Raw genomic sequence first — 14311 nt, forward strand, 5'->3', positions numbered from 1 at the left:
AAATTGACAGGAAACAGAAAAAAAACCCCACAACAATCTGCTCCCCCATCAATCTTTATATAAACGTTTAACAGTCCAGCCTACATTTCTTCCTAATTCACCAAGCTTCTAAAAGCAATAGAAAATAAACTTTGTGTCAAGAACCCAAAGCCAAGAAACTTTTTATCTTCCAAGTTTTTTAAGAGCCCCTCCAGAGAGAAAGTGTGTGGCTTACTCTGTACATCTGAATGCTCTGTTCAAAACTAAGTGACACTGTGCCACTGATCACAACCCTTTGATCTCAATTGTTCAACCAAACCAAGTCACTGTCAATTTGCTAGTCCACTTCATCAGCTTGACTACAAGCAAGTTAGAGGAGACAATGTCAGAATTCTTGGAAAAGTGAAGAACAAACAACATCCACTGCTCTCACCTCATCCATCATACCAAACATCACATTGTAAAAGACTATCATGTTGGTCAGGTTATGATTCCTCCTTCATAAAGCCATGTTGATTGACTTTGCTACAGGAAGTGAAACTCAACACAGTGGTTAAAACCTTCTGCAAAAGCAAAAGTATGCAATGAGTTAAGTCCAGGCGTAAAAAGGGTCCCTCTAACAGAAACTGATAGGCTTGTATCGTGCTGCCTCCAGCATCAGCTCTGGTGGTGTCATCTGTCTTATCTGCTCTTCCTCTTTTTCAGACTAGGTATTTTCCTTGCAAGGCAGTGCCTATTTTGAGCAGGATCCTTTCAGACCCAAGGCAACATTGACTTGCAGTGCTGGGGGAAAAAGCTCAAAGGTGTAGTCATAACAAATACTAGACATCTCCTGGGTTGCCGATTCATTCCCACATAGTCCTAAAATGTGGCAGACACCATTATAGATAAAAGCTGCTGTCAGATATTCAAAACAATCTCCTAATGCTTCTGCCTAAGTTGCATCACTCAACCCTGTGATCATTAATTCTACTGTTTTCTTTCTCATCCTGACATCCATCTCAGTGGTATGCAACACAAACGGCTCTGATGAGGGAGGCATGCCTATGACAATAACTTCAGCATATCAGTTCCTTCAGAACATACCAATGGAAGACAATCACCATGATCTGCATTCCTGCAGAATGCAGTCATTCTTTAGAGACTGAGGTTCCAAAACACTAGGCAACACAGTTTAACAACAGGAGACACTTTGTGCACGAAGATCTTATCATCTCTTCAAACAGATACATCCAGAGTCTCATTTCTATCCTCCATGTTACAGATTAGGAGCTAAATTCGCAGCTAAGGAAGTTCTCATCAGAAAGAAGAGCCACATCCCAGCATCTGCAATTGCTGTGACTTTTCTGTCTAACAAGAACATACTTCCTAGGGAAATAAAGTGAAAAATGCAGAACTTCAGGACTGTACCCCAAATATAAGATCATCCACACCCAAGAAGTAAAAGTAATAATGTTTCTCATATATACCTCAAACTCCAGATAGTGGTCCTTCAGTTTGTAATCATCTACTTCCTTGCCTTTGAGCTTCTTGTCAGGAGGATAGGAGCGATGTTCAGCAAGCTCAGTGGAGATCTGTTTCAGCTTAGCTTCATGGGACTTCAGTTGTTCATCCTTCAGAAATATATTAGGCACTTAAGTGACAGAATCTAAAATATCCAATAAGCAAAGAAAAATAGAGAGGTTCCTGTACAATAATACCTCATAGTTTCTTTTTCTTAGATTGGCAAGGTCTGTCATCCCAGAGCACTGCCACCAACAGCACTCTCAAAGGCAGTCGAAGTGGCCAAGCTTGTAGAAAAACTCAGCAGCTAGCAGATGCCACTGGGAAGGAGAGCAAACCTGTCATCCATTGCCTTGCTATGAGCAACGGAGCAGCTTGCTGCCGAGCAATACTGACAACATGACACTTTTGCTCTAATACATTTCTTAGTAAATTAATTAAGACTGTTGTGTATGCAGACAAACCAAGGGCAGAATGAGAGAAGCAAAGGTCTTTGCAATGTAAAAGCAGTTCCTTCCAGGACAGAAAAGACATAGAATCAGGGCCTCTCCTTCTACTTCTGCACTGCCAAAAGATCTCTGGTGTGTGGTTTCTATTTGTTCAGAACAACACAATACATTCACAAGAGGAAGGGTTGTCCAGTCCCTGAAAAGGATTTCGTTTTGCTAAGCTGCTACCAGCTTTTATCCCACTGTGCAGTTGGAGTAAGTGAGGAGCTGCTACTCCCACTTTCTAGGCAATTTCCTTTATCATAATCCCAGGCCCACTCACTTCCTCCAGTCCATCTGTTAGCTAACCTTCCTGCATCTCAGAAGGTTTCCATCTCCTGCAGGATGGCCTTCTGTCCATTTCTAGGCTTGGATCTGAAATTATGTTTGAATCAGGTAAGTCCAAAATAAGACACATGATCATGCAGATATTGGTGAATTAGCCAAGAGGTAGTACCCAGGTCAGCTCCTGTGTAGGCACCTCTCCTCAGAGGAGGGAACAGCTGCCAGTGTTGTCCCTCAGTGATGTGGTTCTGAGCCCAGCCCACAGCTCAGATGAAGCCTCAAATCTAACTCATACAAGCCTGCACTGCACTGAGTCACACTGGGGACTCAGCCTCTTGGATTGCTGAGCTGGAGCTGTGGAAAACAGCAGAAAGGGGGAAAACTTCTACAGATGATGATAGCTAAGCCCCAGCTAATCTTGTGTTTCAACTTTTTTGCGGGAGAACTGAAGAAAGAAACATGTGGGATAATTTGCCTCCACCTAAATATGGTATGGCTGAAATCACTTGCTGATGATTGCCAAAAACTCATGTTGCTGTTAGTTACTCCCCTAAATGTACATGCTTTCTCATTAGTGTCCAAACACTCTTTGCACTGTGCTGATTCCCTGGCCCCATGGACATCCTGTGGTAGTGAGTTCTATAGACAGACGACACGAGGTCTTTGAACAGCTATTAATACAGTATTTGTCATTTCCAGGGCATCAGCTTTGGAGCTTTTGTCTGTGCTGCGCATTCTCAGGAAAAAAAAACCAAACCAAACCAGCAAAAAAAAACCCCACAACAAAAGCAAACAAACAAAAAAACCAACTAAAAAATAAAACCAAAAACCAACACCCTGGTAAATCTTTTCTAGACTGGTTGTTCCTTTATATATAGCTTTGTCACATCTCTCTTTAGCTGGACTAACCAAGATCAGACACTGCTCTGCTTTTGGACGAAAATCTGGTACAATAATACAATAATCTTGCACAACCTGTCATCATGTCCATCCTCTCTTCCTTACTCATGTTAGGTCCTCACTGCACCCTGACTTCTGGCTGAACAGGAACAGACCCTTTGAAGAAGTAGTGTCCATCATAATTCATCCCACAAAATCCTAAACATCAACCACAGGGATTTGACAATTTGTATATTTTTTAGTCTGCCAAATTTGAAACAGCCTGCTGTCAGGTCTTCCACACTGACAGATGAAAGCAGACATGTTTCTGCTTGCCTTTGAATTTATCCACTTTGAACACTTAACATTATTCTGCTTGTCTAAACCAGCTTATCTTATTCTACTTTTTGTGTCTCTCCTTCTTCAAGATACAAAGCACAGGGTTGTGATCTATCTTTTCTCTTTCCAGATTAAATAGAAACAATGAGACTAGGAAACAACGTGCTAAATGGAACAATCGCACAGAACAACAGTGAGTAAAAAATGTTCCTTTGGTGACCAGCAGTAAATTATGGAAGCCCCATACTGTATTTTTAAAATGGTATGCTATGAGCAAAAAGTAAAACCACAAGGATGAGACGAGTTAGTATTATTTTTTTACATAACATGCTTTAAACTTTAACCCAGAACAGTATATGGTAAGTCAGTCGCCACACAGTAAGAAGAAAGACCGCTGTCATGGAGAAAGAAAAAGCAGGGTCAACCCACACCCTTAGAGAAACACAGATTTTGAGACAGTGGTTTCTAAGGACAGTTGCTAAGCTATGAAGATGGTAAAAAAAAAAGCCCAACAAGTGCATTTAAGAAGCAATCCAGCATGGGCAGATTACTTTAAAAACCACAGGAAGATGTTATGAAGTATAACCTCTGTCACTCTGTCAATCTGATCAACACAATCAGTATCATGTTCCTGCCAATGCAGGAGGAATTCCAGGCAGGCATTGCATTTTCCAAAGTACAAAAAAGCTATGGGCACAAGCATCTGATACAGCCAGTCTGAGACAAGCACAAATATGTGTCTTTGTGCAAGAAGCAGTGGAGCTGTGAAACTCCCTGCCATGGGATGCTAAAAGCTTGTGCGATCACAAGAGAGACTAAGACATTCATGTAAGACACAGTCTATAAATATATATTATACAGGAAATCCCTGAGATGATAAATGGGGAAAATCTGGAAAATCTAGTGGGAGAAATATAATTGATGCTTGTCTGATGCATCAGCTTTCACCTTTTATCAATTTAATAAGCCAAAGACCAGGAGTATGTCTACTTCTTCTGAAATGAGTGGCTTTCATAAACATCCATATTAAAAAAAACCCCCATCAATCAGTATTGGAAATGTCCTCTGCAGGGCCATAAGCACAAGAAGAAAATTCTTTATCTGGTACTATTTTCTTCAAAAACATAAACCAATTGTATTTGAGTCTATTCCTTTTCTCCCCGCACTTCAAATCTTGCATGAGGAAATGAGCAGAGATTTACTATGCACTTGCACTGCTACTGGCAACAGCTATAAAACAGTGACAAGGACCACCACCCAGTCTTCAGCCAGAAAGAGAAATCATCATCACATACCCTCTATATAAAAATGTCTCACCTGAGATAGTTTTGTTGTGGTGGCTGGCAGGAGTGGGCGACTGAACTTCTTCTGAGAGCCAATGGCTGCTGGAAATGGTGGTGCAGAGAAGACAGCAGCCACACAGTTAATCTTGTTGATCCAGGTCTGCATTTCTTCTTGGCTCCTGAGGAAGCAACACATATCAAGCACTTGGCTCAGCCTCTTGTACCTCTTTCCATCCTTTCTATAGCATTTTAAAAGTCAGAATAACCAGAACTGGACAAGTCTTGGAGTCTGCTCTGTCTTCCTGCCTATGCTTGTGAGCAGTTAGTGCTAAGTAACTCAGTCACAGGCTGGCTTGTGATTAGGTCCATACCTCACCCTAGCACACATCTTTTCCTAATCCAATCCCAATAACACAGGTGACAGGGCCAACTAATGCCCTGATTCGGATGTATGTCCTAAGGTCTTGGTTGTGCTGGACACCACTGATCTCAGTATGGATCTACTGATCTCTGTAGAAAAGGGCTCAGAAGGAAAAGGCAGGTCATCTGTTCTGTCTGGATATCACAGCATGAAAAACTTAATCAAATCATTCTTGTATTAAGTAGTAACTTTATTTCTAACCACAGCATATCTTATAGAAAGACATCCGGCTAGGACCTGATGACATCAGGAGACAGACAATCCAAGACTGCCTTTGGTCATTTGCTTCAATGATTAATCACCCTGACTGTTACAAGTTTGTGCCTTTTTTCCAAATTCAATTTCCTGGAGCTTCAGCTTCTAGCTGCTCCATCTTGTTATACCTCTCTCAGCTAGATTAAAAAGCCTCTTAAAACCTGATGTTTCTTTCTTATGTACTACTTGTACACTCTAATCACATCACTACTTAATCTGATTTCTGATCAAACAAACAGATTGAACTTCTTTAAACCTTTGTTTTAACCAAGAATTTACTCCTCCTTCAGCACTGCTTTCTTTCCTCAATGAGTGGCATGAGGAGAGCACTTACTGGGCTTGGAAAAGCAGGACTCTCCAATCTGCTGTTTTAAGCTTGAGGACATTGGGTTTCTTCTCATAGTCTGTTGCCTTGGATGCCAGAGCATGGTGCACACTAACTGCATTCTTCAGATCTTCCTCTGACAAAGCCTTTTCTGGCTTATATTCATCCTGAAGGAGATAACGGGGAAGATGGCATTTTATTTCTGCATGTGCTATTCCTTTTCCCTTGGCCTAGGGAAAAAACTTGTTCCAGAGTTCAGAAATAGTAATAAAGTATACGAACTAAGTGCAACCTGACTTGCACACTTGTGGTTTCCACTACCTTTTTCCTGTTTTCCACTACCTGTTTTCCTTTCTCTTCCTTTCTCTGTTTTGATGTCTTTCCAAGGGAGGGGATAGTTCCACTACATACTTGAGAGGAAGAGATGTAAGCAGGAAGTATTTGACTATGAAAACAGCTGTGGATTATTTGTCTTCATTTCAAGAATCCTTCATAATCAGCTCCCCACCTCCACTGCTCAGCTACTTGGGTACTCAGCCTTTACTACCTGATTTTTTCGCAACCAATTACCTTTGTAGGTGCTCCTATGCAAGCCCTGACACACTGCAGAAGCCTCATTACCAGTGCCCACAAAGCAAATTACAAAGCAAACTCCCTTAAATCTCTCTGATGGGGATCTACAAATGGCAAGAATAGCTCTATCTGGGTTTCTGACCACTCCTAACACCAGATGACAAAACCAGGGACTCTTGTTTTGCAAGCATCAGCCTGGAAGCAGTCTTTGATCTCCTGAGTGACAGAAGCTGGAAAAGGGCATAATGTAGCCACAAGTTCCATCCAAAGTCCACCTGACTATAAATGGCTTGGGAAAACCAGGAGCTTTTTGGAAGAAAAGTGATTTGCCAGCAAGGCTGCATCACTGTTTCTGAAAGGCAGGCCAAAGCAGTCCATAACTGACTCCATTTCTCCCCCTTACTGTATCAGAGAAATCAGTCTCACCTGGAATATGCACCAATGGGGACGGCTGCAAAGCAGTGAAATAACTCCCTGCAGGCATGGTAACTAATGATCCTGCACTTGAACACAATTTACAAGATGAAGTTTAGCAGGAAACACAGTGCAGGATGCAGAGTGTGTGCAAGGACAGCACTAGCTTCAACATCCAGGGAAGCAGCCACCTGAGAGAAGAGCTGGTTAATGTGCATGAATTCATTAACAGAATTTCTATGGCAGCACACCAAACAGGATTGCAGCCAGAGGGATCTACACCACTGCCAAAGCTACCTGTGCTTTCTGCCAGGCTGAGCTAGAGCTCTCTGGGATGAGTTTCAGTGCATGGGCAGACACCAGCTGCAGTGACCACCTCTTGGAAGGTGGGAGAAAACATCTTCCTCCTCTGCCATGTCTCATCCATTCTGATGGGAGGTTCTGCTAGTGCAGGCCCACAACTTGCTACACTGCTGCTTAACCTGAGAAGAGGCAGCTACCCAGCAGCCCTGCCACACCACCACCTCCATCTGGAGCTAGATAAGGGCACAACCAACCATGGGTCTGGCAGGCCCAGCAGAAAGGCAGAGCATTACTGCACAGGTGACCAAAGGGCAGCCTCCAGCCTAAAGACCTGTGACATAAGGGGTTTTCAAGGGCAGGCAGTGAGCAAAGCCAAATGTTCCTTCCTCTCTCATAATTTGAGACTCAGTAAGATTTAGAGGCATCTGTCTATCTTGAAGGATTTTGCCTATGCCCACTAAGGGCATTCTTTAAACCTTTTTCAAGGAAGTCCAGCACACCCTGTCTTGAAGATGGAGGAGGAAAGGCCTCAGGTCAAGCCCCTTCCTTTAAGGGTTCACAAGCTGATTTATCTGGTGGTAGTTTCGGGGGGAAATGAGTGGCTCCATTGTCCAGGAAGACTGGGAAAACCTCAGAGCCAGGAAACGAACTTAGACAGGCCTCAGACATATGATATTCTATCTTACCTTGTATTACTGCCTAGAGACAGTGTCAGCTATCACTTAGCTTGTTGCCTCCTAGTTTCCTCTGTGAGTAGCATCCGATGTCTACAACCTGCTCTGGTGACTAAACCTGTTTCAGAAGAAGTCCACATTTGTGCAGTCCCAGAAAAAGCCCTGGCTGATAACCTCTCCTTTCTAACAGAAAGCATTCATGGCAATCCTTGTTAATCCCACCAGATCAGTTGGCTGCAATCTACCTTGACAGCTGGGGCTCTGCTAGCTTCTCCAAAGGCACTGATCAGCATACCGGAAATGTCTCCACGTAGTTTGCCAGCCCTGGAGAAAGCTGTAAGGACATGAATGTGCTGCCAAAATTCCTTCTCCAAGGCCTTCAACTCTTTTTGACTGGTAGGGAATGCTAGTGAATCCATTTTCGCCTAAGCCATCAAGGACAGCATGTGCTATGCTGTGCTGGTGTCAGTGTGCAGGTTCAGCTGAAACGGAAGGCAGCTCTCTAAAGTTAGCTCTCTAGACAGTGGCAAGAAATATGTATGGAGCCAGAAAGGAACTGTGATCTGTCTGTCAGCTGAAGGCTGATGTGAGTGCTTCATACAATGCAATGGCATACTGAATAAATCTTTCTCAAGCTTCTGGAGAACGACTTTTTCACATCCTGATGACCCAGAGTCAGCATATTTCTAAATACATTTTTGGTAAGCCAGAGAATGACATTTGTCTTTTCTTATCAGTCACTGTATCATGGATGGATATCTCCATGCAGCTGCATGTGATGGCTGCAAAATTCTCTGTCAGAAAGTCTCACCATGAAACACTTTACATCAGTCTGGCCTTTCTATATTTTTTTTTTTAATTTTTAACAGGAAATTTGAGAAAATTCATTTAAAAATACCCAAAGCATGCGAGATTATAAAGTGCCACGTCAAAGACCAAAGATGTTGCTAACCTCGCAGACGAGTCCAAACAAAACACGAGGGTTTGTGTCCTGCACTGTTTGCCCAGAAGCAATTTCTGGCAAGGAAGTGAGGTTAGCCTTATGTCCTCCCCTTATAAGCTTTTCTTGTGTATGCACATCACATCCCATGTCAGTCTAGTGAACAGACATTCTGTCAAGCTCCTACTTTGCAATTTCCTCTTGCCATGAACAGAGGGCAGGAAATTAACCTTGGCCTGAGGATGCCCAGAGACACAGCCAACATCCCAAACATGTCAAACTTCTTATTTTATATAATACTGTGCAGGCATGTTTAGTTGGCTAATTGTGAACATTTCCACTGAGTTCCTCCAGTGCTCTCTGTGCTCACTAATTCAGAAACCATTTCTCCTGAATCACTCATTTAAGAACAAAATAATATGCACCACAGGAATTAGCACTGGAATAATTCATTGGGGAAAAAAAAAGTGGGCAGGAAGACTAGGCTGCCCAGAAAAAGTCCTCAGTAAATCTCAAGTGACCGTTTACAAAACACTCTTAAACACGGACTTTGACAGCAAAACAAGGAGAACAGGAATGCAGAGTGACAGAAGAATTGGGATCACACTGCCCACTGGGGGAATCACAGCTGCTATGAAAAATTAATATTTATATTACAATACTGTCTTGAGGGAATAGTTGAGTTACAGATGAATACAGAAAGCAATACTGCAGAGGTTTGTACATGTGTTTGTGTGTATACAGCACCTGTACAGTGAGATTTCTCTCTATCCTGATGAATAGCACTCAGTGCAATGAAACCACCATCACAGATGTAATCTCCACAGATATAGAGAACGAGAGAGAGAGAGAGGACATGCATGTGAATGCATCCTGCCCTACTGCACTCTATAATCAGGAGAGAAGGTGAACAGAGACAAGGCAATCCTTTGACCAGAACTATTGCAAGAACTAAACACTTCTTGCAAAGAAATCAAAGAAACTTCTTGCACTTCTTGCAAAGAAATCAAGCTGTTCTAAAATGCTTCAGTACTTCCTAAAATTAGGATAATTTCAGTCCCTAGTATATTACAGAAGGAAAGAGCAGCTCAGCAATCTTTACTATAACTACTTAGCCCAGCTGTGTATTTTAAACTCTGGCCCTTCACCTTCTATGATGCTACTTCCCTAAAAGAGTAAAGTTTATTTGAGTGCTAAAGGAAAGCCCTCGTGGACCTTCTGAAGCTGAAATCACACATTTTTTCACAGCTGCAGCATGTGGCTGAGCAGCGGTCAGAGGCACCCTGGGGACACTCACAGCCCTGTCACTCTTGGAATGAGTTATTTCTCATCACACCCTTCTCTCAACCTCTCACAGCACAAAAGCAAAAGCCTTGATTGTCAGTGTGCTACAGTAAGATGGCTTCAATGCAATGGAAGCTCCCATGCAAATGGGAGAAAGCAGCTCTGCAAAGTTGTGATTGGTTGACTTGGGAAGAAGAAACTCAAGAGAGAGTTCTCTAGAGAGAACAGGGAGCTTCCTCTGTGGGGGTTGGGACACCTTCAACAGCCAATTGGAGAAAGTTAGTTCGCTCCATGAACACACATTTTGAAGGAGGTAATCCAGAACTGAGGCTCTTTGTCCTTCCGGTGGCTGAGCAGGTAACACCGACCCGAGCTTCCCCCCCTCTCATGTTGGGGGAGGCTCTCGTGGCCGCTTGGGCCCCGTTTGCAAACGAGGGGACCCGATGCCCAGGAGGAGGAAAGGCTCCTTGATGAGACCTCCATGGCTTCCTCCTCCACGGGCCTGCGGCTCTGGGGGGGGCCCGGTTCCCGCTGCTGTCGGAAGGGCCGGGCCTGCCCAGCCCCCACGGCCTGGGGGAGGCAGCCGGGCCCTGTCTGGGAGCAGGGGTGGCCATGAGCAGGGTCGGGCCCTGTCTGGAAGCAGGGGTGGCCATGGGCAGGGTCGGGCCCTGTCTGGAAGCAGGGGTGGCCATGGGCAGGGTCGGGCCCTGTCTGGGAGCAGGGGTGGCCATGGGCAGTGTGGGGCTGCAGCCCAGCCCCAGAAAGGCTGAGTGACACCTCAGCTGCCCCCACAGAGCAGCCTGAGCCTGGCCCAACTCTTGTAGTTGCGTTAAACTTTAACTCTTTAGTGCTAAGATTTGCAAAATCCTTTGGCCTTCCTTTGAATATAAAAGGGAATAAGAAGATTTCTGAAGTCAGTGAAGCACGAGCTAAGTTTTTTTAGATGAAAGGAGAATGAGAAGATGCTGTAGATGGCTGAAAATCCTTTTGTAAGATTGTAGGGATGAACTGATGTACTGAATATTCCTATAAACCATGGAGAAAAACATGGGGGGTTGGAGATGTTCCATTTGATAAATGATTTGATTCAAGAGCACCTGTGTTGAGAATCTTTGCCCTGAGGAAACAAGGGGATTTCGGTTTTCTGAGGATGAAGCCTGAACAGAGAAAAAAGAGATGAAGAGAACCTTTGCTGTGGAACATTTTATTCTTAAAAGTAATACCCCATGAGACAGACATGGCCCACATCTACAGCTTTGGGAAGGCTGTGGAGTTGGGAGGAGTGTCACGATTGCAGGTTCCCGGGCAGATGCAAATCGTGAAAAATGAAGCCACAAGAGGACTGTTTTCTTCCTTCTTGTGGAAAAAATCCCTACAGCTTCAACAAGAAGAGGCTTCTCTCTCCGAAAGTGAACTGAAAAAGACTAAATTGGGAACTGACCAAAGTATTTGTTGTATGTTTGTTTCGTTGTTATGAAGGTTGGGAGAGGGAAGGAAGGAGTGGTCTGAAAAAAAATCTTATTCTGAATTTGTATTTTTTTCCCTTCTCTTTGTTTTTGTAGTTAATAAATTTCTTTTTTTTCATACTTTCTTAGGTTTTAGGCCTGCCTTGCTTTTTGCTCCTGGTTCCCTCTCACAACAGAAAAATGAGTTTATTTAAATTGGCAAATCAAACGAAGACATAATTTGGTGCATTGGCCGGGAAACAAAATTAAACCAAGACAAAAGTACTGCCCCGTAATCACTGAATTCAAGTGCTCTGACAAGTGCAAAATACACAAATAAGAACAAGAATTCCAACAATGCATTTCATTCTGCAAAGATGCAGTCATATGTGAAATTACTCCCTGCTTCTGAAAGCATGGAGAGTAACAGGGAGGAGGGCAGCATTCTGTAGAAAAATTGCATGCTACATCAGCATCTCTACATTTTATTAAACAGAAAGCATTTTAAACTAATATGTCAGCAATACTCCTAAAAATATTTAATTAAAGTGCTAAAGTAGACAGTATTCTCAGTTCTTCCCCTTGAATATCAAATAAGAAATTAATTAATTTATTGTACAAATCAATTGTAGTACAAAAAAGGAGCCTTTTTATTTCTCAGAGAACCATGCAGTCTTTTCAGGTAAACATTAAAGATTACTTATATCAGAAACTGAAGCAGATGAATCCACTTCGGTCAGAAAAGGGTAAGTACAAGCCTGCTATGAAGGCATTTTAGTAAAACCTGAACTTGCTACCAACAAAAGGGCTTGGTATTCAGCAGACTTGGTTCTAGTCTCTTGCACTGGCTCTGAGCACATCACATTCAAGTTTCAGCCCAAATCTTCTATCCTGACTGCGTATTGTTTTGTCTCTTTTAGAATTTCAGCCCCCTCAAAAAGGTACTGTACCCCAAGCATTCACCTTGTAAACCTCATGCTAATAATATGATCCAAATCACTCATTCTTCTCAAGACATTATTCAGGTTGGCTCCAATGAAACCAACAACTTCAGAAAGCCACAGCAGAGGAGGAGGAAACAGCAGTATGTACTTGCACTCCTGATCGTCAAAAAACTATCAGGTTTTGAGTGAAAATGTAAAACAGCTTTCAACAAAGCACACCTCTGCAATATAGGGCAGTCTGGACAAGCAGTATCTATTCCATGAATATTTAATCTACATTAGAAGGCAAAAAGCCTTAACAACCTACTTAGCTGCTGCCATTTATTTGATTTTGACAAAATCAAGTAAGTTCTCACTCATATGTTGCATTTTATGTTCTATAGTCAAAAATGTACTATAATATATTTAAGCTTGCAACAAAAGGTTTGAAGGGTTTCATCTGACTGTTTTTTTTAGACATCTTTCTGTCAGGAAGCACATTTTGTTAGAAACCAGTCTTTTCTTGCTTTGTGGAAAAAAGTATCCTTTTATCCTTCAATTTCTCAAAGGAACAGAAGCTGCAGATTCCCACCAAGGCCAAGCTGTTGTTCAATTGTTCTGCAGCTGGTCTTGCAGGCACTGCAGAAAAGTGTACTATGAAAAGGTGGGGAAGGAGGACAGCCTTACAGAAGGGGAAGTCATATGTATGAAATGCAAAGTTAAAAGCAGCCGAGAGGAACGCGTGTATGACACAGAGAGGTGACGCTGTCTTTGCTGGTGAAGCTGGCTATTTTATTCAGCCATGTGAGACAGCAGTGGCACACACTGGAACTTACAGGGAACACATGTGGATGCCGGCAGTGGAATTGAACTTGAAATCGTGAAAAGTGAGAGGATGTCAATGAAAGGATTCATGCTTGAATGTGTGTGTAAATAGGGTGGGGGTAGGGAGATCAGCCATGCTGTGCATCAGAGGGAAGGAAGCCTGGACATGCACTGAGAGAGTGGAGAGGATGCATGCTGCTTTATCCCTCTTTAATTAGTTTTCAAAAGACAGTGATTTTCCCTACCTTCTGCAAGTACAGGACCGTTCCCTTCAGCACAGCATAAAAGGTTTTCCAGCCTCGTTTACCCCGGGGAGCTGGAAAGAAAACAAATTAAAACTCATTTAACTCCAATCCATCTTTACACTTCGTCTAGGCTACAGGAGAGCTACATTAGTCCTGTGTTAAACCTCCTTCGTACCACCTTTTTCAAAGGACAATGCAACTTAGCACAGTACCTGCCCATACCTGTTGAGAGAGAGTAATACAACAACCCTGATGACAGTCCTGGACTCGATCAGAAAGGAACAGCAGCAATGCAGAAAGCAGGCTACAGGGATCCAGTCTTTGTGCCTTTGAAGACAGGCAGACACTGCCCCTACACAACTACATCTGAACTCTGCACCATGGCAGTTTTCAGGAAGAAACAGTTTTTCTACATGCCACAGCAGGCTGGCAGGCACTGCTCAGAACCAGTGGGATCCTACACAGAAAGCAGTGCCTCCACATAGCATCCTTCCCCTTTACTGCTGCTGCACCCCCAAGTTGGCATTGAGAAAGGAGAAGGGTGCCAACCAAAATCATATATAAAATACCCAATCCCACAAGAAAGCCAAAGTCATTTAGAGGTTGAAGAACATAACAGAGACAACATACCTAGCCCATAAATTCCTAGAGACAAGGTGGTGGGGGGAAGGGGGAAGTAAATTCAGTATGAAGGCTGAAGGATGCAGTCTGAAATTCAGGTGTGACAGAGCAAGAGAATTAGCACAAGCTGTACAGTGACAGCACCAGAGACCAGAAGCCTGCACCTAAGCTCACTCACCACCAAGCACACACCACTGACCAGCATCTATATAGTATATCACTGACGCTGTACTGAAATTAATACACATACAACTAAAGCATGGCACTTAGAAAGGCATCCCATTCTGATGTGAAGATAGAAATCGAA

The 14311-nt window shown here is 43.1% G+C and overlaps 1 protein-coding gene across 2 annotated transcripts in view; it reads right to left on the reverse strand.

The window, feature by feature from the left end:
- Positions 1 to 14311, reverse strand: part of PSD3 (pleckstrin and Sec7 domain containing 3) — a 104804-nt gene that overhangs the window by 13950 nt on the left and 76543 nt on the right. For both annotated transcript variants that reach the window (XM_014882376.2, XM_088156218.1), the window contains 4 exons: positions 13384 to 13454; positions 5767 to 5924; positions 4791 to 4935; positions 1449 to 1592 (listed from right to left, as the gene is read on the reverse strand). In XM_014882376.2, the coding sequence (XP_014737862.2) occupies positions 1449 to 1592; positions 4791 to 4935; positions 5767 to 5924; positions 13384 to 13454 (518 nt within the window). The remainder of the gene's footprint in view (positions 1 to 1448; positions 1593 to 4790; positions 4936 to 5766; positions 5925 to 13383; positions 13455 to 14311) is intronic.

The sequence above is a fragment of the Sturnus vulgaris genome, chromosome Z (assembly GCF_052056855.1).
Source record: "Sturnus vulgaris isolate bStuVul1 chromosome Z, bStuVul1.hap1, whole genome shotgun sequence".
Lineage (NCBI taxonomy): Eukaryota > Metazoa > Chordata > Aves > Passeriformes > Sturnidae > Sturnus > Sturnus vulgaris.